Source organism: Ipomoea triloba, chromosome 1, assembly GCF_003576645.1.
Source record: "Ipomoea triloba cultivar NCNSP0323 chromosome 1, ASM357664v1".
Classification (NCBI taxonomy): Eukaryota; Viridiplantae; Streptophyta; class Magnoliopsida; order Solanales; family Convolvulaceae; genus Ipomoea; species Ipomoea triloba.
Window position 1 is genome coordinate 3,659,517 of NC_044916.1, and position 19,145 is coordinate 3,678,661.

A 19,145-nucleotide genomic window follows, 5' to 3' on the forward strand; every position below is an offset into this window, starting at 1 on the left:
CGAGCAACCTACGGAGCGGTGTTGTTGGCGCAGGATGGGCGATTTATAGCAGCGTGCGCAGGTGCTCTTCCAGATTGTTTTACACCATTAATGGCGGAGGCTACTGCTTGCAAGGAGGTGCTGCTATGGCTTCGGCGCAAAGAGGTAGCGGACGTTCAAATGCTTACGGATTGTATGCAACTTCGGGAGGCTTTAACAGCATCACACCCATTGTTTCGATCTTATGCGGGTCTTGCAATTGATGCATGTAGAGCTTCCATATCATCTTTTCATCAATGCCAGATTAGTTGGGTTCCTAGATCAGCAAATGTTATTGCTCATACTCTCGCCTCTCAGGCATTTTTAGCTTTAGATTCTATCGCCTCTCAGGCATTTTCAGCTTTAGATTCTATGTACTGGTACTCTGTCCCTCCTGACTCTATTTCATCGTTTTTGCATTAATATATCTGGTCTTTGGTTTCAAAAAAAAAACACTATCATGGCATTTACAATTCTTTTGACGGGAGCCCTTGTTACAAGACCATAAGAGCAACTCCATCAGGAGGTTCTTTTTAAAGTGTTTGTAAATTTTTATGTTTAGGTGGGGGTGAGAGGTGAAAGGAGAGAAATTTTTTACCTCCTGTAAAATCAAATTTTTTGTAGAGTTCATTGCAAGGAAAAAAAGAAGAGCTGACATGCCAATTGCGCATTTGGTGCACTGTCACACCCAAGACCCAATAGAATTGCGCATTTGGTGCACTGTCGCACCCAACAGGTGCGAGCACTGCACGTGCCAACTACGCGTGTAAATGTGTCTTCTTGTTTTTTTTGTCATAATGTTTTTTTCTTTTCCCTCCTCCCTCTTCACATACCCATTCACATCACTCACCCAATAGAAGGCAAAACTTTTAACACATCATAGATTTCACACACCTTCAAAAACATTACAACATTGGATAACTATAAAGCATTCTTTCAATGACTGCCAGAAACAAACCTTAAAACCATGAAGTATATGAACCTAAAGAATCATCAGTCACCAGGAGTTTGTCACAAAAAGGAGTGTATCTGGTGTGCTAAAAGATTCCAAAACTTACCTATGTCAGGCCTCGAAATCCTAGGCGGCTAGACTAACCTCGACCATATAGCCTCTAGCGAGAAAAATTCTAAACGGGGCACCCTAAGTTATAGCCCCGGGATGAGATGCGGCAAGAAATTGTTGAAGAACAAAAATGGTGAGTCTATAAGTACAGTAAGGGATAATCTATGCAGATGTGCCGGGAACATCTTCGGTAGTTGAACGAGGTTCTGTGGGCGGTCTTGTTTCAGCGGCAGGACGCGGTGGCTTCTCTGCAGGCAGAGGCGGGGGTGGTCTGCTCGGGTGGATTTTTTTGACTTCCTCTGGAGGGATATCAAACTGCAACCAACAGAAATAAGTCGCGTAAATCAACCAGAAACGTAAACTGAAACAATTAGTATATAGAGGAATCAAAGACGAATGTTTCAAAGGACTTTTATTGTTCAAAGTCATGATTCACGGTTCATCGAATATAGAACATGAGAAAAAGTTTCGGAGAGTAGTGTTCTCTAACAATGAGTATTGATCGTGACATATCAAAACCGTGTCACTATAGTTTTGTCTTTTAATCAGTACTTATAGCATTGAAAACAACATCGAGGAAACAAAGCCCAAAACAAACGCAGATGAACAGTAACTTACCTTGTAACCACAGCCAGCTACACAAGCACGAAAGCATTCCTGGTTGCAAAGCAATATATGATTAGAAGATAGATATTCCTTAATATCAGTACATCAAAAAGAGAAGAAAACGGAATAGAAAGACACACTATACAATCTGTCTTCGATATGGCTTCCTTTTCAAGTAAATGGGCAGCCATACTCGCAGATCGTTTGACAAACATAAAGCTAATATTTGTAAAATTTTTAGCTAGTTCCTTAATATCATTGACAATAAGATCAACAATGAAACTATATCACTGTTTTGCAATCCTTCAAGCACCTGGAGAGTGTCCATTTCGACTTGGACATGATCAACATTCAATTCTATAAGCCCACCTTCTAATCACTCCCCTTTAAAACTTAGCAAAAATGGGATTGGAAGGGATCACTAGTCCAATCCGATGCACCAAACGACCCGTAAGGATATACTCCATTGCATAACCAATAGAACAAAATTAAACACAATGGTCATTTTGGTTATTCTTTCAGTTTATCGTTTTTGTGTGTCTTAGAAAACTGATTGCCATAACGATCACTGCTGTTACACCACTTTAAGTCACAATATTTTTTTGAGAAGACATCGGGTATCCGCACTATCCGGGGCCCTTAAACTCAACTAATATGTACTATGGCTGTATGTAAACGACCCCTTAACACACACCAAGTAAACCTAGAGGGCATGGCACTAACGAATTGAACCCGGGCTTGGCCTACAAGTAGAATTAGAACCCCCCGGGGTTCTGATTGTTGAACAGACTACTGATTTAAATCATGAAATAAGAAAAAGTACTAGACAATATTCAAGTGATTAGCAGAAAAAGCATCACCGTGTTTGCTTTTATCATCATCATTATCATTATATCAGTATATTATTATCATTAATTGAAGCTGATCAAAGTATTTATAAGGGATAATTAGATCTAAAGATAACAATTAACAAACTGATATACATAGTAATCAACTTCTTTACCTATAATAAAATATTTTAACTTAAAATCTAAAAGTAACAAAATGGTAAGGAGCTATCCATATCTCTACAAATAGTTTTACATTTTTAAATTGGCTCGTGCAGACTTCAAGAAAAAACATCAAATTAGAGCATTGAATTTAATCTAATCACGAGTCAAAAGATAATATTTCCATAGATAGAAAGCAGAGTAAAAGAAGAAACACCTCTGAGTAGCCAACAGCACCAGGAGAACGATCAATGTAAGAACTCCACTGTTGATCCTTCAAAACCGGATCTTTATAACACATTTCATCACATTCTCCTAAACCTGCAATAGATGGTGTGTAATCCCGTTATGCTGAAGCTCATCTAATATGCCTACTAAAAATGCAATAATTAGGTGTATTATCACCGACATAAATAGTCGTTTATATTTAGGCTCAAAATTAACCGCTCAAATTCAGCTAAGCAATTGGCTTTGAAAACAATTTCATGGAAAATTCAGAAACTGAAGGGGCACGGTTTGTTACATGTTCATAGGGTAGAAGCACGTAAAAAGTGAACAATTAAGAATTTTAAAAATATGCATGTGCTTGGTACACTGGCATCCCACTTCCAGAAGTCTTCCCCAGTTTCGGAAACCATAAGTTTTGTGGATAGCAAGAGTAATGAGCAAAGCAACTAAAAGCATCATCAAATGTTTTTAACTAAAAGCGCGATAAAAAAGGAAAACAGAACTTACATTCCTCCCATGTGTCCCCATCAGAGTCACATCCCTTCTTGCAGAATACTCTCCCTACAGAAGTTAATATAGAATGTAATCATGCAATTGCTTATAAAGTGCATCAAAAAACCAATTTACTGATTGCATGAAAAAAGATGCAGCAAATATTTGAGATTAAAAAACCTTAAGCTTGTCTTAGGTGTCTAATGAACACAAAATAATGCACATTCAGTTAAACCTTACATTTGTCGAAACCTTCAAAACCAGTGAGGGCGTATTCAGTGGGAGCACCGCTTACCCTTCCAATTGAAAGTTTTGCGAAAGGAGCGGTGTACTGTTCCAATCACTCTCCAGAAGCACCATGAATTAATTCAAAAACTTCATTTAATTACTAGGCTGCATTCCCACTTCAGTTATGAAATTTCCAGAAGTGCCAAAATCCCAAGAGGAAAACTGAAGACAGCATTCCCATAACTTGTTGAAGCTAATAGGTCACTTAAGTTTTCTATCAGAAGTTATAACCTCCCGAGTCTCAATTTGGCAATCCAAGTATCCAATTATTAGGATCATTGTCCAAAACTTGAAACACAAAAGAAGTACTCAAACTACAAATTGAGAAAACACTTCCTTTTTCTCACAAATGTCTGATTTAAATTCATCCAGAAAAATTTCTTCAGCCCCTCGCGATCTCTTACAATCTAAACATCTACTTGCCTGATAACCTCTAATTAAATCCCAAATTTTCATTTCTCTAACTAACTACCCAAAACTTGAACATTCCACTAGTTGCTGCACAAACTACAGCCTGACACAGTTTTAGCTCTAAAGAATCAGCTGTAAAAGATATCTAACTAAGCATACAATGATACAATCCTGTGAAAATACTAATCCCAGAAGGGGAGAAGAAAAAAAATGAACAAAAATTTTGTGACTACTTTGATTTCCAATGGCATTGCTAGATATTATATAGGATTCAAATTACAAAGCTAAGAACAGATTAATCAGAAAAGCAAACACCCAAGAACACAAATATACACACAGAAAAGAGACATACAAGCAAAATAAACACAAATATGCGTCCAAAATACATGGAAAACGTTAAGGGTAGGGAGGAAATTACAGGGAATTTGCATGAGAGTGGCGTATTTGTGGGTGCATTGATTGTTACACGGCGGTGCCCATTGCTGAGGAATCATTTCTCTTTTTTTCCTTTCGAAAAGACAAAACCCCTTTTTTTCCCCTTTTCGTATCTTTGGGTCTCGCTTTTTATCACAGGGGAATGGGAATTGGGGACATGGGAGGAATCGTAGGAGACGAAGAAACCGGGAACCAAAGAGAAATGTCCGACCCGTTGGACGGGGGGTTGTTTTTATGGTCTTCGCACGCACGACCACGATTTTGTCATGTTGTCGATGCCCTGTTTTTGTTTTTAAATGACCAAAAAACCCTAAGTCATTGCTCGAAAATGTGTGAATACGATAAATTTCGTTCATTGGTAATAGTTTGTAAATAATATAAGAGAAGTAAATTACATTAAAGAAATTTTATATTCTTATGTGAGAAATTCAATTAATGATCTCTTTGAAAACCCGGAATATGATTTCAAGAAGTCATTTTTCAAAATTTCAAGTGTTTGGATACTCAAGGAAAATAAAGTCAGAGTTAATTACTGATTTGGTCCCTCGACTATTGAGATTTCACCACTTTGATCCTCGACAATTTTTCTTGCTCAATTAAGTCCTCGACTTTGAAATAATTAACCAATTTGATCCTCCGTTTATTTTACCGTTTGATATCCGTTAAATCGAGACCAAGTTGATAATTTCATTATAGTCAATGGACCATTTCAGTCAAAAATTAATTACCGAAATGGTCCATTGACTATAGCAAAATTACCAATTTAGTCCCGATTTAACGGTTGTTCAACACCAAAATAAACGGAGGACCAAATTGGTTAATTTTTTCAAAGTCGATGACTTAATTGGGCAATAAAAATTATCGAGGACCAAAGTGATGAAATCCCTAGTCAAGGGATCAAATCGGTAATTAACTCAATGAAGTCATATGAAAAGATTCATTCTAGTCACTCAGTTTGGCATAAAATGTCTTCATATTTTTTTTAGTTAGAAGATATTTTATGAATTATTTCTTTTTCATTTCTATTTTTTTTTAATACAACTAACTCTATTACATTGTAGTATCTGTTCAAACATACTTTCTCAACGAACTCATGACCTCCCATATGTGAGAGTCACTACTCTGCCATCTGAGCACAAGATGCTTGGCTTTTCATTTCTATCTTCACTCTCTTCTTTTTTAAGTTAGTTTTCAAATTATTATTATTACCACAACCACCATCGCCACCACCAACACCAGTAGCACCATCACCAATACACCACCATCGCCACCGCCACTATCACACTACCACTACCACCAACACCATCGCAACCACCAGCATCACTACCACCAACACCAACATCATCACAACCACCACCACCACATATTATTATTATTATTATTATTATGGAAAATTGTCAAATAAGCCCCATAAACTTTACCCAAGAAGTCAATTAGACCTTTAAAGTTTCAAAGTTACAATTAAATCTACAAACATGTTATTCTAAAGCAATGAGACTTGTTGCAGGCCAATTAGGATTATGGCCAACTCCAAAAAACATTCGACCAAATTTCAATAATCCATGTCAAATACCAACTGTCAACGACCGATAAATGTCACTGATTGCGTTTTGAAAAGAAGACCAATTTGGTAGCCTTCTCTGGTACCAGATGCTCCATATAATTTTGAACCTAACTAATTGTTGAACTTAATTGCTCCGTGTAATTTTGTAGAACAAACGAGGTCAATCAAACATTTAATGCATTTTTTAAAAATATATAAATTGTATGGTTTAAATTATCACTGACACTAAAGCTCAACCTCTTCCATTACTCCATTTGGACCAGACAGTTTCTTCATTTGGTGAGAATGAATTATTATTCATAATTGTACATATGGTTTAGGCACAATCAAAATGTGGTAGAAAATATAAATGGTGATCCAATAGGCACACCAAACCCCCATAAATTGGAGGAAAGAGTACAATAGTACCATATTTGTATAATGTCAAATTTTATAATTTTTTTTATAATTAAAGTTTCCGACTTCACCGAACTATATCATAAACTCATGAACTGTCCCAAACTCATAAACTGTACATTTCTACTTCTTCCAATGTAGTTAGAGCAAGTCTTAAGTAAAAACTCTTATTCACTAGACTAATGCATTATAAGCAATTTTATGATAATATTTAATGTAACATTTAATCAAATTATAAATATTCAATCTAAAATATTAATCTCTGTTACTTCTACTGGCAACTCATCAAAGTGATGATGAAAGGGATTGGTCAACAAAATGAGTCAATATATGATACTCCCTCCGTCCCATTTTACCTGTCCTATTTACTATTCATTGGTCAAACCAACTCGTTCTTCTTTGCTTATTTTCTTTAGTAATTTTTTATTATTTTTAAATTTAATTTTTTGCGTTTAGTAGTACTTTTAATGTAGTTTCTAAATATATAAATTTTATATATTAATGCTAAACTTAATATTATGAAAAATTGGATTAAAAATTACTTCAGTCAAGCATCGTTAAACGAACCAGACAACCATTTTGGGACGGAGGTAGTATTTTATTGATGGTAATGGTTTGTTTATAAGGTTAATTTCAGTGCATTAATAAGCCCAATGAATTGAGCACCGATCACCGGGGTTTGAGTCTATAACCATCAATTTAGAATGGTAATCAGAATGTCATTACACTACATGTCTCATGTTAATGAACATGACATTTTTAAATGCCTCTAATCTATCAATTTCGAGATAAGATGGACTGATGGACTTAACCCTAGTCTCTAATGATAAATCATGGCCCATAGTCAGATACGCAGTAAATGAAACGATAAGCTCCAATAGATTTTGCCCCTCCACTCATGTCACCTACCCCATTCATACTGCACTGATCACCAAATCGTTTTTTTAAAGATTTGGTTGCTCAAAAATTCGGGAAGAAAATCCCAAGAAATCTCCCAATTTCAAGGATTGAAGACAGAAAAATGGCGGAATCACCGTCGAAGACGGCGCAATTGGACGCGCCGCTTCACACAATAGGGTTCGAGATCGGGGACCTCTCGCCGGAGAAAGTCACCGGCCGGCTTGTGGTGACGGAGAAATGCTGCCAGCCGTTCAAGGTGTTGCACGGCGGGGTATCGGCGCTGATAGCGGAGGCGCTGGCGAGCATGGGCGCCAACATGGCGTGCGGGTTCCGGCGAGTGGCCGGCGTCCACCTCAGCATCCATCACCTGAAGAGTGCTCGCGCCGGCGACCTTGTGCTCGCCGAGGCCACGCCGGTGAACGCCGGGAAGACCATTCAGGTCTGGGAAGTGAAGCTGTGGAAAACCGAACCGGGAAACGAAGAGAAAAGGGTTCAGATTTCGTCTTCCAGAGTCACGCTCTTGGTTAACATGCCGGTGCCGGAAAACGCCAAAGATTTTCAGGCGAATCTCAGGAAGTATGCCAAATTATGACCAAAATGAAGAGATCAAGCAAATAAAATTTGATTGTGAGTTTGAACCCTATTATTTATCTTATGTTGTTGTCTCAAATAATCTATTTTTTTAGTACTACTGTTACTGTCTCAAATAAAAGAGCCACAATTAGGTGATTTCAACCCAAGGTCTTTGGTAAATAATTTGTTTCCTAATCCTTTGGTTTGTAAAGTCTGGATAAATAAGGATTGAGATTCTACAGTTCCTACATAAGTCAAGAAGGCAAGAACTATATATATATATATATAATCATGTTATATGGTGACTTATTGAATTATTTGCTATTTTTGAGGATTCACATATTTTTGTTATACTTTACCCGTTTTGAGATATTCTGTCAAAATGAGTAAGTGTAGCATTACTTTCGAAATGTGTTCTTTAACTTATATTGCCATTTTGATTTAATTTGTTTGCTTGCCTATTTCAAGTTAGATGGATGTTTTTGGATACATGTTAAATTTTATTATGGACTATGGTTCAAAACGGTGCCGGTACTCGTTCTGTGTAGTTATTTATGTTTTTATAACATATTCAGTTTCATTATATATATATTGTAGTTTTATTTCAGCACAACTAAAGTTTTATTGACATTATACATACTGTAGTCTTATTACAACGAGACATTATATTGAATTTTATACATAAGGTAGTCTTATTACAACACCACTAAATTATAATTCTAATTTAATTACGGTTCCATTGGACAATATACATTCAAATATGTGAAACTGTTATTCAGTTTCATTTAATATATACTATAGTTTAATTACAATACAACTAAACTATGGAGTATTATTTTGATATAACTACAATTTCATTTGACAATATACACTCAATATGTGAGACATGTTATTCAATTTCTTTTTATACATACTGTAGTTTCATTTCAGTAAAACTAAAGTATCGTTTCAATTCAACTTCAATTTTATTTGACAATATATACTTAATAGGTAAGACATGTTATTCAGTTTCATTTTATACATATTGCAGATTTATTTCAACACAACTAAAATATCATTTCAATTCAATTACAGTTTCATTTGATAATATAAACACAATATATGAGTCAAGTTATCCAGTTTCATTTTAGATACATTGTAATTCCATTTTGTTTTCCATGATCCACCGTATAACAAATTTGGATACATTGGAAAGAGTACAATTAAGGGTTAAACTAGCCTAACCATTAATTAAATAAAATGTTATCATGTAACCTTTACAGAGTCCGTGGTCATGGGCTCATGGCGAACCTCATTGGAGGGTCTAAATATTCATGGAAACCAAAAGTTATAGAGATGGAGTTAAGTGTCTCTAGGAAAATTCCAAGTGCATCTGCAGCAATTGGCATGGGAAAATACACATCATGTGATCCTTTTTCTCTTCAGGACTCATGCGTCCTCTTTATTTACTTTTATTTGCAACTTGGAAGTTGGGATGCAAATTGGACCCCTTGTTTGGTTTCTTAGTTATTCTTAACGAGTTGTTGGGCTTATCATTTTTTTTGGGTCAGATTTAAAATTCTTAACGCTAATTCTAAAATCTCAAACAGTCGGACTTATCAAACGGGTTGAACTAAAATTTTTGAAATTTTTAAATTAAAATTATAAACTTTAATTTTAATAAATTAGCGTATTCACATTAATTAATAAATATAAACTTAGACATTATTTAATCAATCTAATCTTCCATTTTCAAATTCTAACTAAAAATAATTAATATATTTACAATATAATATACTCCATAGTAATTATAATTTTTTTTATTTTCATAAAAATATTTATTTATAATTTTTTTTTTTTTAAAAAAAACTAAATATAATACTACATATAAACTCAATGTATATTTTGTTCCAGATCACTTGCGAAACAAATAATAGCCTTAAGTGACTCGCTATCAAGCAAGCTATCTTACTAAATTTAATTTGAGCTAGCCTGTTTAGACAATCAGGCTTATTAATTTAAATTTCTTTGGCACACACCCTTACACTTTTCGGTCTTATCAAGTTCAATCTTCAGACCTTGATTTTGAACTAATAAGATTGACATCCCTACTTGAAAGGATGTCTTACCATGTCGGATAATCTAATTAGTGTCAACAATGTTTCTCTAGCAACTATATTTTTTAATTTCAAATATCATTCCATCAAAGTGGCTGAACCTTTTTATGTAGAGTGGTTGGTTGAGTTGCTTGTGTACAATAAGACGGAGCCCGAAGGACCGATTGAAAGGATGTTCATGTGATTCAGATTTACACACATCCTCTAGTGACTCTTGGGGCGGGGAACTAGAGGCTAGGGAATCTATGTATTAAAAATAAAAGTTAGTTGGTGGAAAGAAATTTTAGACACACGTAAATGGATGAGAATTTTCTGTTCATTTTCCTGCTCAGATCATTTTCCGAAAAGACAGTCTTTTATTGTGCAACCAAACACCGGAAAGAAAAATATTTTCTAAAAAATAACTCATTTTTCCAAAAAACATTTTTAGAAGTCATTTTTCGAATTTCAAATGCACCATCAAATTAAATCCATAATGTGAAGTCAACCATGCTCGATGGTATAACAATTGAATATTAAGGGGGATGGATGGGGAATTGAAGATGACTAGATGAGCATTCTTCTTTTGGTTTCTGCCAACAAAGTGAAGGAGAATAAGGGAAGAGGTGCATTATTATTCTTATTTGGCTTTTGCTAGTGGAAGCATTATGTGGGCATATGGTTTTCTATGATCGATCAAAGTCAGCATGATTGTTGAAATATTTTTGTAGTAACGATGATTCTATTAAAATTTAATTTAAGTTTCCATCTATTCAGATTGACAAGATTAAAAAGAATAAAAATACAGTCACTTGCATTGGTATTCATGTGATAGGTTGAGGCTTGACAATTGTAGTTTGAAGTGAGGAACTTCAACTTTTTGAAAGTGAAGAAAAAAAAAAGTTAAGTGATCAAATTTCAATCACACTTATGTGAGAAAGTAGTTATGAACAAATACTATATTGTAACAGTTTCAGTAACACTAAAAAGAAAAATAAAAAAAAAAAGAAAAAAGAATAACACTACAAGTATTCCTATTTTTTTCTTTGTTTTCATGACATGTTCTTGATTCGTTCTATTGTCATTTTTGGTTTGAATTGGTCAGTTATGAGCAATCTAAGTTAGTTTATTTTATTGTGATCATTTGTAGGTTAGCGTTATAAGGCATGAGTTATTCATGATCAGTATACACTCTTGAGTAATGGCTGCGGGTTTTCCTCTTCACAAAAAAATAAAAAAAAAAAAAAAAAATCACAATACATGATACGAGTTTTCGTTTATTGAAGTTCATATATCATTTTTAAAATAAAGAGAGAATAAGATGTCTCACTTAATACTTAGTTCAGGGTGGGGGGTTTCATCTCTGCCACGAGCATGAGTGGTTTAGGTTTGGCATTACATCAGAGTTCTACTATGAAAATTTTCAAATTTTACTCCATCAATTATACTCTGATCTCCCATGTAGCAAACATAGATAAGACATTTTCATCACTCAGAAAAAAAAAAAATTATGTACATTCAAAATTTATTAGACAAAGTGCAAATTAAGAGTGGAATTTAGAACTACAAATAGTATTTTCCATTACATAATGATACTCCAGAGAAAACTGATTCAGATTCCACAAAATGCAGGGAAGAATCTTGTCACATCATTGCCAACCCATGCATCATAAACTCTTGTCGTGATGTTACTGCAGCAGCCTCACTTTCCAAATGGTGTCGTATAACGTCATCCGTTGGAATCTTTTACACTCTACCGACGACTAATAAGACAAAACTACCCATTCTACTAATATACATTAAATTTCTTTGTTTACGTTAAATCTTGTAAAGATCTCTCAATCTTCAAACCCCACAGTGGAATTACAACAAGACTTTAGGGTAATCAGTTAAATTAATTGAATTAGTCCAGTAGTCCCACATAACAACTATTGACTTATTTTGGATTAGTCAAAAGTTGAGTTACGTTCCCGTTAAAAGAATGATTACTATATAATATAATTTTTTTAAAAAGATAATCCCAATTAAGTTGATCGGATAGTTTACCAAGTTCGTTAGTTTATCATATTTGGATAGCTCAACAATTTGGTACCTAGAAGGCATTCCCAACAACGTTAGTCAGATTGTTAACTTGATAATCACATAATTACAAATCTAACTCCTAACAAGAATAATTTAACCTATGTTAATTTACCTCAAATATACTATGTTAAAATCGTCGGTATGTTTGCCGAACAATAATAATAATAATATTATAATATGTGGTATTCCTGGGCCGGCTGAACAGCAAGTGTGAATATTGACGTGACATTGGTGGATTCGGCGGGATTCTCTATTCAATGCACCACTTTCCACAATTTGGACCGCTAAAACATCGAATATTCTTGCACTCTCCAATAAAAATAAATAAAAAATAAATAAAGATTCTTGTTCTGTATCATTCTGAAGGCCCACAAACTCCAATTTTTTTTAGTTGCAGAGAAAATACACAACCATTATTAAAAAAAATTCTATTTTTGCATAATAGTTTGTATACAGAGTTTAACAACATTAAAAAATTCATACGATGGACTGGACTAAGAGAGTGTTGGCTAAAATTAAATTTGACAGAATCATATTTTACTAGCTCGGGCACTCCTCGTGGACAAATTATTGCAGTGCTAAGGAGACTATAACAAAAAGTACATTATTTATTTTTGTTCAAAAAAAGTATATTATTTATATATTAAAGGTACATTATACAAAATAATGTATTTTTAATACTCAAATAATATATTTTTCTGCATACAATCTGCATTTTTAATACACTAAAAATACATTATTTGATAGTATGGTCCACACAATAATTATTGTTCTCGCGGGACCCACAAACCTCCAATCTGTTACAATTGGTTCATTGCTTTTTTATATTATACTATATATATGTACGTATAGATACGCACGGACAGTTTGGTGATGCATTGGGTGGCTGACATTGGAGGAAGAGGAGAGGTTTGTGGAAGAAGGAGCGAGAAGCAGATAGAGCTATGGAGTCTGGGAAATGGCGGACACTGTTAGGTCTGCTACCGCTGCTTCTCTCGTTTCTGTTCTTCTATTTCGACATCTCTTCAAAGGTTTGACGACGATTCCCACTTCTCCGCGATTTCATCTTCTGTCACTTTTCTTGTCATTCCTCAACATAAATAACTGTGCATCCATAGTCTTTTTCGATTGGATTGATGTTATTGGATGATGTTTCTCACAACAACAACGGATCATGATTTGGTTCTGTTTGATAGTAAGGAAAGTTTTAACTTTTTTGGCGATTTGAAAGGGGAAGAAGTTATTGCCATGTTTGGCGTAGTATCATATGGTCCTTTGTGTAGGACGGCTGTGACATATCATTATTTGGTTCTGTTTGGTGGTTAGGAAAGTTTAACTTTTTTGGTGATTGGAAAGGCTAAGAAGTTATTACCATGTTTGGGTAGTACCACATAGTCTCATTGCGTAGGACGGATGTGACAAATCATTATTTGATTCTGTTTGGTAGGTTTAACTTTTTTTGGTGATTTAAGAGGCGAAGAAGTTATTACCATATTTGGCGTAGTATCATATGGCCTCTTTCAGGACGGGTGTGACAAATCATTATTTGATTCTGTTTGGTAGTAAGGAAAATTTAACTTTTTTGGTGATTTGAAAGGTGAAGAAGTTATTACCATGTTTGGCGTAGTACCATATGGCCTCTTTGTGCAAGACGGGTGTGACAAATCATTATTTGATTTTGTTTGGTAGTTAGGAAAGTTTAACTCTTTTGGTGATTTAAAAGGCGAAGAAGTTATTACCATGTTTGGCGTAGAATCATATGGCCTCTTTGTATATGACGGATGTGACAAATCATTGTTTGATTCTATTTGGTAGTCAGGAAAGCTTTAACTTTTTTGGTGATTTAAAAGGCGAACGAAGTTATTACCATGTCTGGCGTAGTACCATATGGCCTCTTTGTACAGGACATGTGTAACGAATCATTATTTGATTCTGTTTGGGAAAATGAGAAAATAGAAAACAAAACTTGCAGAGTACACATTACTTAGAATGATAAAGGGACTGCCTTTATAAAACTTAACCAGTTCCATATATGTTTGGGTAGAAAACTATAGAGCATTGCTTATTTCTCAACAAATTTGACTGTTTTCTGCTGTTAAGAATTCCGTTTTATTTGTGTTCTTGGAAATGAACACACCTCGTGACCTCAGTTTCTGTTGTTTAGTCATTGTTTTTTGTCTTAAGTTTTTGCAGTTGACATTTATGTCAAGTTGGAAAACACAAATATAGCAAGATTCATGTTCCGTTCTTAGCAGTTCTTAGATATAACTCGTGGTAAATTGATGATTTCTTTAAATGTAATGTGCAGCCCTCCAGCCAGTGCAGTCTTATTTCTGATAGCCATTTCTGGATAGCCAGCAAACGCATTGTGACGCCAAAAGGGGTTATATCTGGTGCAGGTTTGTTTTTCTCAAAATTGAGTTCATTTTCCAAAAAAACTTCTCCTTCTTGCAATCGGCCATATAATCCATGATTTAGTTCCTGGTTTCGAACTGATTATCTGAATGTTAAAAATTAACAGTTGAGGTGAAGGGAGGGAGCATTGTATCTGTGGTCGATGGAGATAATTGGCGAGGAACTGTTAAGAGTGGACGAGTTATGGATTATGGGGAGGCTGTCGTTATGCCTGGTTTGATTGACGTGTAAGATTGCTTTCCCAAATTCCTTTTCACATGTTCTTATCTTCAGAATTTTTTGTTGTTTGGAAAAGTTCTTTCATGGAACATACATGACAGACACGCGCATCTAGATGATCCCGGGAGAACAGAATGGGAAGGATTTCCCTCTGGCACAAAAGCGGCTGCTGCTGGTATGTAAATCTCAGCCATTAACATCTACATTGTTTTCTTTCGTTTTTATGTTTTAGTATATGGAGTATCCATGGATTTGATAACAGCTATTGAAACCGGGGGGGCTAGTGTACTTGCTGCATTAAGTTCTGCACCCTCCCGGTTTCCATAGATCCTATTATTTACCATTCGTACAAGTGTTTTATGTATGTCTGAACCTTTATTTATGTATTCGAACAAATGTACATTTCTTACTTTCTATTCCCCGTTTCCTCATACAGGTGGTGTAACGACGTTGATTGACATGCCTCTTAACAGTTTCCCATCAACAGTTTCCGAAGAAACCTTGAACCTTAAGGTCTGTCTTGCTCATTGGCACATGAATCGTTTTGATAATTAACTCCCGGGAAATTTTGATAACAGATTGTACCCCTTTAGTTTTCTCGGTCACGATACATTTGGTTTTTCCTTGCTGATGTTTTTTTCGGGTCATGTGGACTACAGATTGAGGCTGCTGAAGGGAGAATCTATGTTGATGTTGGTATGCTTCAGCTGATATATAAAGTTCAGTATACACTGTAATACTATTGTTATTTACGTATATCTGCGAAAGTGAACAGGTTTCTGGGGAGGTTTGGTTCCAGAAAATGCGTTCAACGCAAGTGCTTTGCAGCGTCTCCTAAATGCTGGAGCCCTCGGGTTGAAGGTAGATCGACACTTTTTTTCTGATCTTTCGAGTTTCTCAGGTTGAACTATTATGTTTTCCCATTTTACGGGGAGTTTTGTGTGAACTTTCTGTTCTTTATTTGCAGTCATTCATGTGTCCTTCAGGGATCAATGACTTTCCTATGACAAATTCATCCCACATTAAGGTATATATGCAGATTTTACTTCCCAGTAAGAGGTCTTGCTGTGATATTTTCGAACTTTCCTGTGATTTGGATGAACCACGACGGTTCATTCATTGCTATCAAAAACTTATCACTCGTAATGGCTGTCACCCTCGCTATCATTTCTGGCTGAGTGGTTTGATGCCTTAGAAATCGACTTTTCGTGTTAATACAGGAAGGATTGGCTGTCCTGGCAAAGTACAGAAGACCTCTACTTGTACATGCAGAGATGGAGCAGGAGCCCGAGAATGAATTGGATGTGGAAGATGGCGGGGCTGAGAGCGCTAGATCTTACTCGACGTATCTTAAGAGAAGACCTGCATCATGGTAAGGCAGGATAACCACACCACGCTAAAAGATTGAATTCAATCAATCTGCTAGTCTAACACATGACCTTATAAACTCATATGTTCTCTCTTATATTTTCAATGTCGGGCTCCTAACACTGTCGAAAACATACCTTTTTGCGCTGCTCTTCTATAGGGAAGAAGCCGCGATTAGAGAGCTCGTGAGTGTAACGAAAGACACTCGATCTGGCGGTTCTGCTGAGGGAGCTCATCTCCATATTGTCCATTTATCTGATGCAAGGTCTTCTTTAGAACTTATTAAGGTATTTTCAAAGCTTTTTCTTTTCATCTTTAGCATATGCACCAATCTATATCACCACCCAAAACTGGTGCACATGGGCCAAACCACACTAAAAGATTGAATCCAACCAATCAGCTAGTCCAACTCATAGCCTTATAAACCCATATGTTCTCAGACTCTTTAACACATATTTTACACAGGAAGCAAAAAGGAGTGGCGATAGCGTTACAGTTGAAACCTGCCCGCATTATCTGGCTTTTGCAGCTGAGGAGATCCCTGATGGCGATACGCGTTTCAAGTGTGCTCCGCCTATACGCAATGCAGCCAATAGGGAGGAACTATGGGCTGCTATAATGGTACTTTCTGCTCCCAATATAACAGCCAACAGAGAAGAATTACAAGCTGCTCTGATGTTATTAACAGTTTCTGTTTTTCCAGATCAGTTCTTACCTGATGCTCCATCCTCCATATGTTTCAGGATGGAAATATAGACATGTTGAGCTCTGACCACTCGCCTTCGGCCCCAGAGCTTAAGCTCTTCACCGAGGGCGATTTCTTGAAAGCCTGGGGTGGCATATCCTCTTTGCAGGTCTTCACATTCTCTAATTAGTGGTAGTTAGTTTGGAGTTGCTGGGCAATCACATCTTTTTGCTACAAAAATGACTAAAGAGGCCTCGGGGATATAAATCCAAGAGTTTTTGCCACTTTTGGTCTCACGAATTTATTGACATTCTCACTGCACTACTATGAAAATTTTCACTATAGGTGCACATTTTTTTCCCCACTTTTGGTTTTTCCACTGAAAAGTTCGATGAAATCTCACCGAATTTTGTCACATGAATTGTGAGTAACCAATGTGCAAAAATCCCACATTTCCTACAAGAGCAAGACTGTGAACAGACATTTTTGTCCATAAACTTTGGTTACTTACCAGTAATGTGACAAAATCTAACGGGATTTCACCGGGGTTCTCACTCCCCTCGCCAAAAAGGACTAAACGTGGGAAAGAAAACAAAACATCCTGCACCTATAGTGATATATAGTCATGGACTAATAGCGAGAATACCACTAGTGGGACCAGAAGTGAAATAGCTATAAATCAGATAAACTAAGCAAAAATGAAGTTAAAATAATATGGAAACTATATATTGTAGTCCAAATAGAATGATCTTGGTTTACTTATTTTTAGAAACTGAGAGGCTGCTGTCTTTATGTTCATGTGCAGTTTGTTCTCCCTGTAACCTGGTCATATGGGCAGAAATATGGAGTTACATTTGAACAGATGGTTTCATGGTGGAGTGAGAAGCCTGCTAAGCTTGCTGGTCTAAATTCAAAGGTTTTGCTTTTTATCAACTCATATTTTTCAGTTGTGGAAGTAACTGTGCTGCATTTTCATCTTCAACAAGCTTAGTTCATCACATATAGATACAGATTAGTCCTTGAGTGGGACAACCCCAGTTGGTCGGACAGTTGGCTTGGTAACCATAAGTTCTATGTTCGACTCTCTGTGGGGATTATTGCCTATTGGATTTCTTAGTTTGAGCCTGACAACTATAGGTAACCTAGGCTGGTTTACCTCCTTGTGGTCCTTTGCTGCTGGCTAGGATCACAAGGCGGGCTTCACCTGGAATGCACTTTCGAGTTGTGGCTGCTGGTTTTCTTGTAAATCAAAAATTAATCTTTGGGTGTTTGCAGGGAGCAATTGTTACTGGCAACCATGCTGATATTGTAGTCTGGGAACCAGAAGCAGAGTTCGACTTGGACGATAATCATCCCGTCTACCTTAAGCATCGTGTACGTATTCCTCACGTTGCTATCTATGATGCACTGAAACTCTTAAGAGGGAGCGCTTTTGTATTTTGGGCACGTTTCTCTCCCAAACATTCAAGAAAACTCCCAAAAACATTTTGAAATCGTCCCTGTAATCCCATTAGAAACCTGTTTTCTTGAAGGGAATGCTTTTTTTTTTTTTTTTTTAGCTCATTCTAAACCATATTTTCCCATTTTTGCATACTCTACGGGATGAGACTAATCCAGTCGAATTTCCATCAGGCCTGTTCAGGTCTCCCCAAACCAAACTCTATACTTAATCGACTCGGACCCCTTCCACTTGAGCTGCTATCTAACATTTTATCATACCATATATTAGACAATAACCATTTCTTTAACCTGATTGTATCTGTTCTGACTTTTCTGAACCTAAACCCTGAGTGATTCTTGTTTTTGATCAAACCATGCAGAGCATTTCTGCATATCTGGGAACAAGACTCTCTGGGAAAGTTTTAGCAACATTCATAAGAGGAAACCTTGCTTTTAAAGAGGGAAAACATGCCCAAGATGCCTGCGGCGTACCCATTCTAGCAAAATAAACCAGATCAGAGCAGATTAAAACGACGAATCTTCTGCTAAATCTCATTGTTCCTAATACTGCTCTTTCACAGTACATGGTGGGCTAAAAATCTGCAGATTATCTGATCTGGTTAAACTGCTTTATTGAAGATTTGTGTTCTGTGGGTGTTCCAGTGGCTCTGCATCTTATTCCCTGCCCCTTTTTTCTTCTCCCCATTCCACAAAACACTTTTGTTTTGTAGTGGTGGGTGAAGTGTGTACATAAATCTGATGATTGAAATTACTCAAAAGACTTTTAAGCAGGTGGTTTGTGGCTGTTAACTGGCTCTGCCCCTAGTTTTCTTCAATTCTTATCTATAATGTGCTGGGGAAAAGCATTTTCGTGCTTTGGAAACGTTTTCTCTTGAAA

General features: G+C 36.2%; 3 protein-coding genes across 3 annotated transcripts; 2 read left to right on the forward strand and 1 right to left on the reverse strand.

Moving 5' to 3' along the window:
• Window positions 1-874: 874 nt before the first annotated feature.
• LOC115998166 lies at window positions 875-4,735 on the reverse strand. Its single transcript, XM_031237662.1, has 5 exons — window positions 4,514-4,735; window positions 3,412-3,465; window positions 2,894-2,997; window positions 1,700-1,738; window positions 875-1,396 (listed from the first exon to the last, which is right to left on the reverse strand). Exons 1-5 carry the CDS (start codon window positions 4,587-4,589, stop codon window positions 1,244-1,246), a joined length of 426 nt encoding a protein of 141 aa, XP_031093522.1. The 5' UTR covers window positions 4,590-4,735; the 3' UTR covers window positions 875-1,243.
• A 2,609-nt stretch (window positions 4,736-7,344) lies between these two features.
• On the forward strand, window positions 7,345-8,272 carry LOC115998158 (1,4-dihydroxy-2-naphthoyl-CoA thioesterase 1-like). Its single transcript, XM_031237650.1, has one exon. The coding sequence runs from the start codon at window positions 7,512-7,514 to the stop codon at window positions 7,980-7,982; it is 471 nt and encodes a 156-aa protein (XP_031093510.1). The 5' UTR covers window positions 7,345-7,511; the 3' UTR covers window positions 7,983-8,272.
• A 4,729-nt stretch (window positions 8,273-13,001) lies between these two features.
• On the forward strand, window positions 13,002-19,145 carry LOC116020275 (allantoinase). The gene is made up of 15 exons (XM_031260762.1): window positions 13,002-13,151; window positions 14,429-14,519; window positions 14,642-14,762; window positions 14,856-14,929; window positions 15,191-15,267; window positions 15,414-15,450; window positions 15,530-15,615; window positions 15,722-15,781; window positions 15,975-16,126; window positions 16,283-16,409; window positions 16,588-16,743; window positions 16,866-16,976; window positions 17,613-17,723; window positions 18,083-18,181; window positions 18,628-19,145. Exons 1-15 carry the CDS (start codon window positions 13,065-13,067, stop codon window positions 18,754-18,756), a joined length of 1,518 nt encoding a protein of 505 aa, XP_031116622.1. The 5' UTR covers window positions 13,002-13,064; the 3' UTR covers window positions 18,757-19,145.